This window comes from Colossoma macropomum, unplaced genomic scaffold, assembly GCF_904425465.1.
Source record: "Colossoma macropomum unplaced genomic scaffold, Colossoma_macropomum, whole genome shotgun sequence".
Classification (NCBI taxonomy): Eukaryota; Metazoa; Chordata; class Actinopteri; order Characiformes; family Serrasalmidae; genus Colossoma; species Colossoma macropomum.
Genome location: NW_023494802.1, coordinates 23,695,952 through 23,709,077, shown reverse-complemented (window position 1 = coordinate 23,709,077; position 13,126 = coordinate 23,695,952). Strand labels below are relative to the sequence as shown.

Here is a 13,126-nt window from a genome sequence, read left to right as displayed (position 1 = left end):
ATGGACCCTTTGCTGAAAAACCATAAGAGAATGCATGGGCAACATGTTTGAGGAGTAGTATCCCCTGTTGGCTTCTACCAACTTAACTGCCTAGAACTTGCTTTGGTCTTGGTCTTCTCATAGACTTGGAATAGATGGCCTTTATCATACTAAGATGAAGCAAAGGGGAAAATGAGAAATATTAATCATCCCATTTAGCTCTTAAGTAATAGCCTTTCTCAAGTGGTCATTTCATTGTACTGAGGACAATACATTACAGGTCTCACATCTATTTTTCTCATGTAAAATAAGCTTCATTAAAGCCTGTTTTTAACAAATGAAAATGCACAGTGCACTGGTCTATACAAGTAAAAGCACAAATAAAAATGAATGATAATTGCATTGTATATGCAACAGTAGCTTTTTGAAGGATTTGTACTTTATTAAGTAGTTGTATTGAGGCTCCTTTGGCTTGCACTGTACTTGTGCTGTACCCAAGGTTGAGAACTAGACATATAGAGTCAGAGTCTGAGACAAGGCTGAGAAAAGAGAAAAAAAATGCAATTTATTTGTAGTTCATTCATTATCATTTGCTATACATGATATATATTCGTAAGTAATATTATATATTTTGTAAAAAAATACATTAAATAAAATGGAACCCGTAGTCGGCTGATCTCCGTGTCCAAATGTTTGAGACCGTACTCGAGTAATGTAGCACTATACTGTACTACTAACTTGCATTTTTACTCCAGAAATAAAGAAAATCCAGTAAAACAATTTCTATTCAGGGAGATACAAAATTACATATTGTGCTGGTCAACCTAGTTCAACATAAAATGATCTGAAAAGACTCTCTGTCTCTGGCTGTCTCCTTTGGGTGAAGCTGTGATTTGGATCCAGTTCATCTCTGACAGTACAAATGCTGCTCTTTCCACCAAGAGCTCTACAGGCAGCAGTCCTCCTGGCTTTGGTACATTCATGCTTCCATGCTGTACCAGAAGTAGAGGCATATGGCTCACCAATTGAGCTACCTGGAGCATATGGCTAAGCTTATCTCCAGGCAGAAAGAGACCAGGGCTGCTGTACCACAGAAGCCGAGGAAGCATAAGGCCTGCTCTGATGATGAGTCCTTTCTGATGATAGAAGAGGAAGAGGGATGATGAAGTCAAACAGACTTTATACAGAAAGGCTCATAAACACCCAGTGAGGAGAGTGCCAGATATAATGCTGTAGAACATGAAGACTTGGATCTAGATCCTCTACAAGTTTTATTTCTTTTTTCTATCTTATTTCTTAAAATAAATTTGATTCTTATATTATTATCTGTGCAGTAATTCTGCAGAGCCTCATTTTCTCCAACCTCTTTCAGGGTTGTGGATCATGCCATACAAAATATTACAGTTGTATAGTTAAATGGACGGGTGAATGGATGAATTACTATTAGGTCTACCGTGTTCACTAAACACGCCTGCATATTTCCTTAATAATAAAATGTAATTAATTTTTTGTAGTTCTTTCACTCATTTATGTAGTATTTTACTTACGTTGGATAAACTAGAAAAAAAAATGTTTTATTTTGTAACGGAAACGAAGCTTACGCCTCTTCCGAGCATGGGCAACACGGTTGAGGAGCAGTAGCCGCTGTTAGTTTCTACCAACTTATTTACTCACACAACGGCTTTTTTGGTGTCAGTCCGGCTGTAATATAGTTTAACTCGTTGCGCGATAGGAAAACTCAACAGCTTTCAAAATGAATATTCGCAATGCGCGGGTAAGTGATAACTTTGGTGTTAGAAGTCGTTTGCTGTAGCTGACTGAACTGCGAGGCTAGTTAGCCGCACAGCTAGCATGTCAGACAGCTCGAGCTCTGGAATTCACCACCGGGCTGACTATCTGCTCACACTGCTGTGTCCTGTTTAGCTATGTTGTGCGGACTGTAAATGTACGGTGACATGAACGCAAATAATCCCCATGAGTGCATAAAACAAAGACAGAATGTTGCTACAGTTAGCTAGCTAGTTACAGTTAGCTGAAGTTACCAGTTCACGCTAGCGGGTTAGCTTGTTGATAGGCAGTGTGTTCAGGCTTTAAAGTACAGGCAGCAAAGACGTTTCATGCGACAGTTTTAAATTCTCATTCATTTTGTTACTGTTGTAGAGACGGAAATATTACTAACTTGTTATTCCTTTTTGTGGACAAATATAGTGTGTTCATAAAATAGCTGATTGAGTGCGCTTAACTCTTCCTTTTGCCTGCATAATCTTACTGTCGCTTGATTTTTCTTCCAGCCAGAGGATCTGATGAACATGCAGCACTGCAACCTGCTGTGTCTTCCAGAAAATTATCAGATGAAATACTACTTTTATCATGGACTGTCATGGCCACAGGTTTGTACCAAACTCCTTGTAGAATTTCCGTTTGTCTTCCTTTCTGTAGTCTTGTTTATCACTGACAGGATTGCTATTGGTGAGATTGTTGTTGCTCTTTTTCCAGCTTTCCTACATAGCTGAGGATGAGAATGGCAAGATCGTTGGATATGTGCTGGCCAAAATGTAGGTCCAAAAAAACACTGCTTATATTTTAGGGCCTTAATGTGAGCAACAATTGTTTTTTGACTAAATTAAAAATGGCACTTACTGAATGCCAGGTATCGATCGACATTAGGAAAAAATGCTGGATCCTGTAACAAATCTAGCGTAAATTGCATACACTTACATTGTGTGATGTCATGTTGTTAGCTTTTATTTCTTTTTGTTTGGTAGTAGAGTTTGAGTAGTTTTAATGTTATAGCTTCCATTTAGATGCTCATCTTTAGTGGAGAAATATTGCATTAGGAGTGGGCAATATGGTATGGTATAGTATAATGGTTTCATTAAATATTTCATATACTGTGCTGCGTTAAATCCACTTAAAAAAAACTAATTGTCCTTATTCTAATAAAACATGCAGTTAGTGTTTTTTATGTTCTGACAATATCTACAATACACTTAGAAAAGCATATTGTTTTATCACAATAACAATTAAATCATTTTGCTCACTTTTATATTGGCTGGGCATTGGCTGCTACTCAAAGTTTTAATATTCGTGTCCATACCTAGACTAAATGTTTAAGGTTGTAATAGTTTGAATTGACCATTCTTTCCTGTTGCAGGGAGGAGGATCCTGATGATGTACCTCATGGACATATTACATCACTAGTGCGTAATTAGAAACTGCATTTATCTCAGTCCTCTGTTATACTTTGCTGTACTTCAGTTGTTATTGTCTTTAATGTAATGTGTTGTGTATTAATCTGTGTTTATATAGGCAGTTAAGCGGTCCCACAGACGTCTTGGTCTGGCTCAGAAATTAATGGACCAAGCCAGCCGAGCCATGATTGAAAATTTCAATGCCAAATATGTCTCCCTACATGTTAGGAAAAGGTATTATGTCTACAATGTCTTTTTCTAGATTGTCATGTCTTATTATTTGTGAACAAAGCACTAATATTGCTGATACTTCTTTTCTCTGTTGTTTTTCAGCAATCGGGCAGCCCTTCACTTGTACTCCAACACTCTTAAATTTCAGTGAGTGTCTGTCATTACGTATTTGTCCAAAAAGTCAAGTCTTTGCTTTTTCATATGTTAGACATATTCAGGTATTGCTGTACTCACTGTGCCTTAGGATAAGTGAAGTAGAGCCTAAATACTACGCAGATGGAGAGGATGCATACGCCATGAAGAGGAACCTCACACAGATGGCGGATGAGGTACATTTGTATTTTGTGGTTGTTGTCGTCTAAATATTCGTTCAGTTTTTATTTTTGTATTTTCCGTGTACACTGTGTTACCAGCTTATTAGTTACACTCTACACCTTTATACAAGTTGTTTGTTTCAATAAGTCAAATATCTGTTAACTGCAGACACTTGATTTTTGTGAGAATGGTATGGGGAAAAAAAAGCAGTAGTCGGCAATCCTGTGGATAAAGGAGAATGTAAAGAGTTGTGGAAGCAAACAGACGGGCACTTCTGGGCAAATTGCTTCCAAATTCAGCATTGGTGTCCTCTCAGTTCGCAGTACTGCTAATGTTGCCAGTGAAGATCATGAAAGTGCTTCTCAGGGTTCCTTTTGCATCATGTTGAAAGTATCAGAATTGGGAGCAAGGAACATTAGTCCATAGAGCCATTGTATGTGTACTCTGCAGCACAGGGCGGTTGTGAAAAGTGAGAGTGTGTTGTTTGTGTGTGTGTGTGTTTGTATGTGTGTGTTGTTTTTGGTTTTTGTTTATTTTCTGGCACACGTTATGGCACCTGATTTAAGGCATTGCTAATTAATTAGAGCACTGAACAGAAGAACATATGTGAGTTCATCCCTTCATGTCTCCATTTTTCTGGATGCAAGAAAAGTTTACGCATGCATCACCATGTGCCTGGTGATGGTTAAAAGCGTCAGTGTACTTCTCGCAGAGAAAACACCTGGCTTCAGCAAAAAATATGACACAGTTGGTGGAGAAAACATACAACTGGGCGAACTCCGCAGACTAAAACACTACGCGACAAAGCCTGTGATTGGCCGATTAAAGAAAAGAGGCATGTGACGAAACAAAGATGGACAAGTTTGAGGCAGCAAGAAGTAAGCTGTGTGCTTCAGGAGAAACACCAATATTTTACTGTTTAGTATTTCACACATTTGTTAAATAAACAATGACTTTTTTTTCTAATTATAAAACATTAAGCCCATTCTTCAGTAGCACTAACTATTAGTAACCACCAATACATCCAGGTTATATTTAGGTTTACAAGAGGACAAGGCTAAAGTTGGCTTCCTACTCACCAGCTTCTTGTTTGAATTTTCTTTTTCCACCTTAAATAGTGCAGCATTCTGACTTGCACATCACCTTAGCTAGAACTGTGATAGAATTGTTTTCAGTAGTCATGGAGCTTGCAGTAGTGGAGCATATGTGACAGGCAAAACAAAATCGCAAAGTATGCAAGCTCAACCTTGTTTCGCAAGATGGACACTAGATCATGTTTGAGATTTCTGACATTTCTATTTTTAAACATAAAGAAATAGCAGAAATTTTCATGCACATGAAGGGAAGAATTCAAGACGACACCTGTTGCCTAAAAATGGCCACCCGCTGCGTTCAGCTACACTGTCAAGTTTTGTAATGAAGATATGGAAGCGGTTTCAGCTGGTTAAGAAAAGTTTTGGGCACATATTTATGGAAACATTTGGGTGACTGTTGACCTCTGGTGTTTTGTAAAGACTAACAAAGCAAAATCTGTAGAGTGGAAGTGGAAAATTGTGTTAATTTAGTTTTCGTCAAACCATTCTTTTTCACTCGCATGTCTTCTGTTTTTCACTCCATAACATTAGTTCTGCACATTGCTATCTGTAACAAATTGAATGTAATCATCAACTGGATCGTCACTGTCGTTTTTAGAATGCCGAATGACACTAATTGAGCAAAAGCATCCTGTGTTGTGTAATTGTGTTTTTAAACTGAAGTGGGATCTTATGTGTAGCTGCAGAAGCCAGGTGTACGTCTGTGGGGCTCGGAAGCACCTCCGTCACAGGTGACTGCAGTGACGGGGCTGGTGGAGAAGCTGACGGTGCAGGATGGAGAGAAGGAGGGTGATGGAGATAGTGGCGGGGAAAGCAAAGAGATGAGTGAAGTGAGTGAGGCAACTGAGAGCACAGACGTCAAAGACTCTTCTTCCGATTCTTAAATATGACCTTGGACTCCAAAAAACTTCTGTCCTGCTTCCCAACATCTCACCTTAGGTTTTTAAATTGGTTTAGTACAACTATGTATTTGGTTAATTTTATTGTCAACATGCAAGAAAGATGCCTTGCCAAAAGGGCTCCTGATTATTGGAATATTTGTAAAAGAAATATGTGAATAAAATTGGACACTGTATACCTAATTGTATGTTGTTTTTGTTATAGGCTGGAGTTGTGATTTGGCATTTAAGTTAGGTTTATGATGTAAAACAGGCCCCAAAAGTGGTCAGAATGATCCTGATCATCTCGCTGGCATTCAACATCCTCAATCCTGTTATTCTGTGTCTTCTTGCTTGCAGCTAAAATTGTGAAAATTAAATGTCTGTTCCTGTCTTAATTAAATTGCTGTGATCAGTAATGTGAATCATTTACATGAGAATCAGTTCTGGATAGTGTCTGAAGAATGGGCCTCATTCACTAACCGTTAAGAATTCATTTCATCTTAAAACCCACTTGTGCAGTTTTTACAGAGATTCTGACATTCAGTATTGTTTTCTTCTGTGGGATTTTGTTCTTGGGTAAGAATCTTTGCACACTGATGAGCAGAAAAGTGCGAACTATTCTGCGGTTGAAGGACACGTAATGAGTTTTTATTTATTTATTTTTTTTTAGGACTATTCTCAAGAACAAATTTAAGAAAAACGTAAAAGGTATTTGTGAATGAGGCCCAATGCATATAAAATATTTTTAGCCAGTAGGAGGCAGCATTTCGTCTAAATGGGAAGTCCTCAGATTCTCCAAAATTTCCACGTGATTCAGTTGTTGAGATGTAAGTCACTGTGAAATGCTGTTTTGGAGAAACTGAGCCAAGTTTGTTTACTGTAACAGTGATGGGGTCATGATGTCTGCAACACACCACTGCTGTTTAAAACCACCAGTGAACTTACATGTGTCTTAAAATAATGGTAAACCTGGAAACAAAAAGTTTTCTTTGGGGACTGTTTTGCCTAATGATGCCCTGAAGCTACCCTTTATATTGTGTGAAAATTTAAATAGAAATGCTTCAAAATTACTTGGAATAAAATCTCTTTACATTATCTTACATTAAAATAAAGACAATGTCTTCTCCTGTAAAGTTAACATTTTGGAGATGTTTTTCTTTGGACAGCAACAATATGCATAACCTTTATAATAACGTTATGTGAGGGAGTTTTCAGAAGAATTAAACTATTTAGACATCTGGTTCCTATTACCACCACTGTGAACAATTCTGATTGCTCCCATTTCACAAACGTGAGTTTGTTTACGTCTTAAGCATTTAATCACAAATTTTAATAGTATATGAAATTCCCCATTAAGGCACAAAAAAAAAAAAACAAAGGCATAAAAGGCAACATTTGTTTATTCAAATTGTATTTTCAGTTTGAGATAGAAAATAAATTACATATATATATGTATAAATAATGTAAATATATGTTCTATATGTGTAATAGTACCAACGCACAAAGCAGGACCTCCGTATTACTTAGTAACGAAAATCAGGACCAGTTTTTTAAATAAGCACTAGTATGTTTTCACCTAGCTTGAGTCGCTTCCAAATAGTGCTGAGGTGAAATGTGGGTGGAAACGCATTGCTACCAGGCTATTACAATGATTTCAAATTTGTATTCTACCACAAAAAGTGTTACTGACCAAACACAGTGAAGCTCATTTAATTCCAAGCCTTCAGCAAAACACAATGTGATATAAACTAAGGCTAAACAATCTCACACTAATACAGTAAATTAAAGCAACTAGTGAATATTATTGAAAATACATTTAATTTACTTGGCTAGAAGTGTGATAAAACATTAGGGAAACATGTATAATAAGGGTTACAGACTAATAGTTTGGTTAAGAAATCCTATTGGATTTCATCCAGACCTCTTAATAGTAAATCAAGTTTTCCAGCCTGTGCTGCCACTGCACTATATGGCTCTTGTCCATGTGTGCTCAATTATAACCACACTGTCTGTAGGTACACTTAGTAGATAACCATATTGACAAAAAAGGGGCCTAATTTGTGAAAAAGGAATTGGTGGGGGATGTCTGGAGGTCATTTATTGAACTAGTTAAAGACGCGCCTACCCCTACATCTCCATGTGTTTATCAGAGCAGATTTAATCGTCTGTATGTCCTGTTTCTTCAGACAGCTGGCAGTATTATTTTATGCGGTCCATCGGATAGCATCCTCTCCTCAGAAAAGACTGGTTTCACTTGATTCCAGAACTTTGGGAAGTGGTACCTGGCGATTGAACAGTAAATTCAACATCAGTACAGCACATGACCTATGTTTTATATTCTTTGTGTACTTTGTTAGATAAGAATTTCAGGGGCTTATATATATACACACACACATTATATATCCATATTATAAGTAATTAAGTCATGAATGGTTCATCGGTTAAAGAGATATTGTTGCAGTACTTATAATAGCTAATAATTCATTTTTAATGGAAAATTTCCCCAAAAACGTCCATATTTTTGGCAATAAATATTTGTTCAAAAAAATGAAATTGTTTTAAATGAAAGTGTATTTTCACCTTACTTAAATACTTAAAATGGTAACATACTTTAACTTCAGACAAGTGAGAACAGAGTCATTTTCTTATTTCACAAGCAGTAACCCCCACCCCCAACACGTTGTTACATCTTTGATGTAGGTTCTTAGCTATTTTAATGGGAGTGTTGCATAGAGCTCCTTGACAGTAATTGAGTGCTAATTTGAGACGCCTTAACTGCACTTACCGATTTTAGATAGGCCACATTGCTCTGTCGAATCTCGTTCAGGAGCAGGTCACGTGGTGTTAGCTCCACTTTAGGTGGCTGCCTCCTTCTAGGAACCGGTTTCAGAGTCTTTATTACATCTTTTAGGTTGGCTTTGTCTTCTGCTGGTTCCTCCCTCATTGTGCTCCTCTGTTTAGGAGTGCTGCGTAGCTGAATGTTAGCCCTTCCTTCTCTTCTTTCCTCTCTTTGATTTAACTCGAGCAGTGGGTCACGACGTTTTGGAGTCTTTTTAAGCTGTACGCCTTTCAGCAGATTGCCTGAACCTGAGTCTGAGTTGGGGGGAGGCTGCCCGGGAGGGTGGTGTACCTTGCGTAGCTGTGGAGATGGACTTGATACCGGGGAGGAATCTTGAGAAGCATTTGGAAGATCCTGTGCAGTCTGCAGAAGTGCCATCTCAGGAATATAGCCTCCTAACATCTCCAGGAGGCCAGGAGGCAAGTTCAGACGGCTTTCATACATCTCCATGATCTGCCGTTGCTCTTTGATTTGCTGAAGCCTCTGCTCTTCCTTCCTCTGCTGTCGCTGACGGTCCAGGTTCCTGGTGAGTAAGTTTGTCACCACCATCCGAGGCCCAGGTAGCTCAAAGTGGTAACCCATCTTTAGGAGTGTGTTGTTGGCTTTGAGGAGACGGGACACTTCCATCTCTGCGTGATGGCCCAGCATGTGCCTCTGGTTGTGGAAGCGGAGTTCTGTCAGAGTCTCGTTGAACTGTAGACAGCGCATTATTGCAATAATACCCTTTCCAGTGATGAAGTTTGACTCAATGTTCAGGGTGGTGATGCTCCTGTTCTCTCGCAGCATGTTGGCCAGGGAAAAGGCCACGGTTTCATCTGCGCCTGTGTTTGCAATGCTGAAGGTCTTCACATGCTTATTCTTTTTGAGGGCCTCCACATAGTCCAGGAGCATTTCTTTGGGAATGTTTTCAATGTTGTTGAGGTTGACCTCAGTGACGGAGGGGTTGTTTTTGCGAATTTTGTCCAGAGTGCTCTCCAGATTGGTCTCATTTCCAGAAGGCCTTGCTGTCTTTTTGATCAAGCCATCACCAAGCACAAGCTTTGGGATCTTCAGTTTAGATATGACTCTCTCTTCTTTCTCAGGAACCCAGTTCTCGTAGGCCGAGGGAGCAGGTTTAGACTGAAGCTGATCTGCTTGTTTCTCTTCAGCTGCCTTTAGTTCTCCCCCATTCTGCTCTGATCTGAGAGCTTCTCCCTCCTTCCTTGAATCACAGAACTCCGGAGGAGGCTGTAAGACTTCTTGAGAGGTGACAGACGCAACAGTGCTGTTCTCCTCAGTTTCTGTTTTAATGGGCTGTCTGGTTCGTTCCTCCTCCTTGTCATCTTCCACCTCCACCACTTCCTCTATTACCTCTTCAATCACTTCCTCGATCACCTCATCACCATCCCCTCCCTCAACCTCCTCAACTATCTCCTCATACATGTAATCTACTTCAACATTTTCATCCCCTTTGGCTTCCTTCTTGATTTCCTCATCCATTTTTTTCTGATAATAACAAAAAAAAAAAACATGTAAAGCTATCATTCCTCTAGCCATGTGTAGCATGATGTTTAAATAATATGGTTTCACATTACTGGTACATACTGTATGCAAACTTGTCTGTCACATTATTAGATTTGCTATCGTACCTGACTTGGCAGCAGGACTGCGGGGACTCTTTCCTCTTCTAGCAAACGTTTAGACTCTCTCTCCCAGTACAAGTAGTCCACCAGTGATCTGTGGTCAAATGAACCTGTTGGAGGTTTATCTGTCTGGTCCTTCTGTCTCATTCCTACTGGCACTCTCTCGTCAGGGACGATCACTTCCATCTCGTTCTGGAGTTGCTTGAGCTCCTCAGCGGAGAGCCCTGCCAGAATTGCATCTTCATCAATCTCTTCTTCATCTTCAGATCCTTGCTTTGTGTTATCTGAATTAAGAAAAAGAAATGTTAAGAAGAGGCAAATATGATTAACCTGATCTCTGACCCTCATGTATGTTTTTTAAATATACTTAAAATTCCCATAAAACTGTTTCCCTGGTCCTGGAGTCCCACCGCCCTTCACAGTTTAGTAGTTTATCTTCCAACACACCTGATTCAGTTAATCAGCTTATTGTTGGAGGTTTGGGAAACACTGCCCTAGAGTAATACTAAAGGTTACACAGTACTAACTGTCTGTATGTCAGCATTTAATGTTGAGGTGGAAAAAACTAAAATATTGTAAGATGAATTGTGAAGTTTATCATGAAAGTTACTACAGTCTATAGTACATGTATCTGTACTCAGATATCAAGAGTTAGGGATGCACCAATATAAGAATTGTGGGATTGTGGTGATATTTTTTGGCTGATGTCGATGCCGATTCATCAACATGTACAGAATGTAGAAAAAAGGACTACATCTGTCTAACATGTTTCTATAAAGTTACAAATACAGTAAAATGAATAAAACATAGACATTCGACATTTCAGCACAGGATCTTGGCACTGCCTCAACATTCTGCCCTACCTGAGGACAGTACGTGTTATCAAATATCAATTTGAAACATCAGCCAAATCTAAACATCGGTCCAATAGTTTTTCAAGCAGTTATCTGCCGATACCAAGATGATTCCAAAATCATCATGCCCCCCTATCACAAATACAGGAAAATACCATAAATATGAGAAGCAACAACATGGTAAATGACGCAGCAAAACCCCAAACACGCAGTACCTCGAGCCACTGGTTCATGAGAAGCGTCCTTCTGTCTCATCCCCACTGGCACTCTCTCGTCAGGGGCGATCACTTCCATCTCATTCTGTAGTTCCTTGAGCTCTTCGGCCGAAAGACCTGCCAGAATTTCATCTTCATCAATGTCCTCTATGTTGGGGTCCTGGTCACTGTGGTTGGACATGTCCAGTCTTATGCAGCTTCAGTTAGGAAAACACGATTTGAACCAAAAGCAGAAATTAATGCAGTAACAGAGCTATTGCATGTCGTGAATGTCAGCCTGAACTCCAAATGGGTGAGAGAATCCCTCAATGCCCTATGCCTGTCTATAATTATCCCCATTTGACAGAGGGGAAGGTATTTATGGTACAGGAGGGGAGATACTAACATATTCTTTTTTCAGCAGCTTGAGTCAGCTGAGTAGTCCATGGTGCTTCAGTTGAGCAGTTGACTGAGGGGGGGTGGAGAAAGACAGAAGCAGGTGGGCATGCCAGTCAAATAGCCTCCGCAACTCCAACTCCGCAAACCCAACCCCTAAACGCTTTCCCTACAGCCATCTTACTGATTTTTTAGGACTTTTTACGTAGCGTCAAAATGTCTACAAGTTGTCTGTAAGTTGGAAAATAGGCTACACAATATACAAGAAGTGGAGCAGTACTTCAAAACCATTGATTAAACGGGACACTGCAGTTGTATCAAGAAATATGAAAAAGTAACACTGCTGACGATTATGTTCCATGAACATAAAACCTGTATTTAGATAAAGAGGGGTCAACATGAAGGGTACAGGGTGTGATTTAGCACACACCGTTTTTCATTTTATGGAGCTCCGCCTCTGATCCCAAAGAGTTCTGTGGAAAGAGTAATAATATCTCTGATGTACACAAGAGGCTTGGGTAACTGAAAAAAGAAATTCATGGCAGGATGGAAAGATTGCAAAGGTAGTGACTGATCTGTTTGACAGAAATGAGGAGCTGTCTGTGTTTTCTGTCATATAACAAGACAACTGAAGATGTCACTGCTGGTTGAAATGTTTTTGTTACATCTTTAGGTTCTGTTACCTACATAAGCCTTTTATGACAACAGACAATAAACCACATAGATGTTTATAAAGGCTGATACGGACTTAACAGTCAGTAAATTTTCTTTTATAAATTGTGAGTTGAGTAATGTGTGATTATAATATAATGTCAGGAGATCTCTAGTCGTTTGCATATCATGTATCAGAATAAAAATAAAAACATGCTGACTCAGATGTACTAGGACTGAAACAAACAAAACCCCACCCCCCAGACTCCTTTCACATAGTCACTATGTCTTATTGAATACAGTGCATAGCTTATTTAAATGTGTAATGTTTTGGTTTTTATTTTTCGCATGTAAAATTCAAGTGCTATATTTTTCAGAGAAACAAAACTTTTTATCCAAACACTCTGCTGAGGCAGTTTTGCTGATGGGCTATTTTCTCTTGGTCAATCAGCATTTGGATAACCCAGCATTTGAGTTGCCTTACCTTGCTGCCACTAGTTACATTTAAGTGTTTTTTTTTAATAATAGAGACCTCTCCTGAGCTAGCCCAAAATGAATAGGTTCCTATGTAGCTTTTGCGCAATATCATAGAAGTAAATGCTGAATTACTTTTACATAGATAAATGCCGTCATTTTCTCTACACAGAACAGCATAAAATACATCAACACTTGCTATGTTTTGAACTCCAGATATAGCTATACCTATCAATCCCTTAAGTATGTTCAAGGCATCAGTGAGCACAAACTGAAAAACAGCAGAAACTCTGTGTCAGGATGGAAAGACTGAACAGGCTGTTTCTTGAAGGAATCACTAGAAAACTGCTACATATTAGGTAAACTACATGATAATATCTGTTTTAAGTCTCAAATAAAACATTT

The 13,126-nt window shown here is 39.0% G+C and overlaps 2 protein-coding genes across 3 annotated transcripts; one reads left to right on the top strand and one right to left on the bottom strand.

Annotated features, from left to right (window-relative positions):
- The first annotated feature begins 1,567 nt into the window (after positions 1–1,567).
- naa10 (N-alpha-acetyltransferase 10, NatA catalytic subuni) lies at positions 1,568–5,887 on the top strand. 2 transcript variants are annotated; one of them, XM_036590682.1, is made up of 8 exons: positions 1,568–1,753; positions 2,271–2,369; positions 2,476–2,534; positions 3,134–3,179; positions 3,289–3,404; positions 3,504–3,548; positions 3,646–3,730; positions 5,491–5,887. In XM_036590682.1, exons 1-8 carry the CDS (start codon positions 1,733–1,735, stop codon positions 5,692–5,694), a joined length of 675 nt encoding a protein of 224 aa, XP_036446575.1. In that variant the 5' UTR covers positions 1,568–1,732; the 3' UTR covers positions 5,695–5,887. The 2 variants fall into 2 exon arrangements, with proteins under 2 accessions (XP_036446575.1, XP_036446576.1); XM_036590683.1 differs by having other exon boundaries at positions 1,582–1,625.
- A 1,216-nt stretch (positions 5,888–7,103) lies between these two features.
- Positions 7,104–11,652, bottom strand: lmod3 (leiomodin 3 (fetal)). Its single transcript, XM_036590754.1, has 4 exons — positions 11,222–11,652; positions 10,159–10,436; positions 8,477–10,015; positions 7,104–7,973 (listed from the first exon to the last, which is right to left on the bottom strand). Exons 1-4 carry the CDS (start codon positions 11,400–11,402, stop codon positions 7,926–7,928), a joined length of 2,046 nt encoding a protein of 681 aa, XP_036446647.1. The 5' UTR covers positions 11,403–11,652; the 3' UTR covers positions 7,104–7,925.
- Between the last annotated feature and the right edge of the window lie 1,474 nt (positions 11,653–13,126).

What these genes read in the sequence shown, in the direction of transcription:
- naa10 (XM_036590682.1), top strand. Translation starts at nt 1,733, where the DNA reads ATGAATATTCGCAATGCGCGG. An exon ending in ATGGACATATTACATCACTA is followed by an intron (nt 3,180 to 3,288) that starts GTGCGTAATTAG and finishes GTGTTTATATAG; the next exon opens with GCAGTTAAGCGGTCCCACAG. An exon ending in TCCCTACATGTTAGGAAAAG is followed by an intron (nt 3,405 to 3,503) that starts GTATTATGTCTA and finishes GTTGTTTTTCAG; the next exon opens with CAATCGGGCAGCCCTTCACT.
- lmod3 (XM_036590754.1), bottom strand. Translation starts at nt 11,402, where the DNA reads ATGTCCAACCACAGTGACCAGGACCCCAACATAGAGGACATTGATGAA. An exon ending in TCATGAACCAGTGGCTCGAG is followed by an intron (nt 10,437 to 11,221) that starts GTACTGCGTGTT and finishes TTCTTAATTCAG; the next exon opens with ATAACACAAAGCAAGGATCT. An exon ending in CAGTCCTGCTGCCAAGTCAG is followed by an intron (nt 10,016 to 10,158) that starts GTACGATAGCAA and finishes TGTTATTATCAG; the next exon opens with AAAAAAATGGATGAGGAAAT.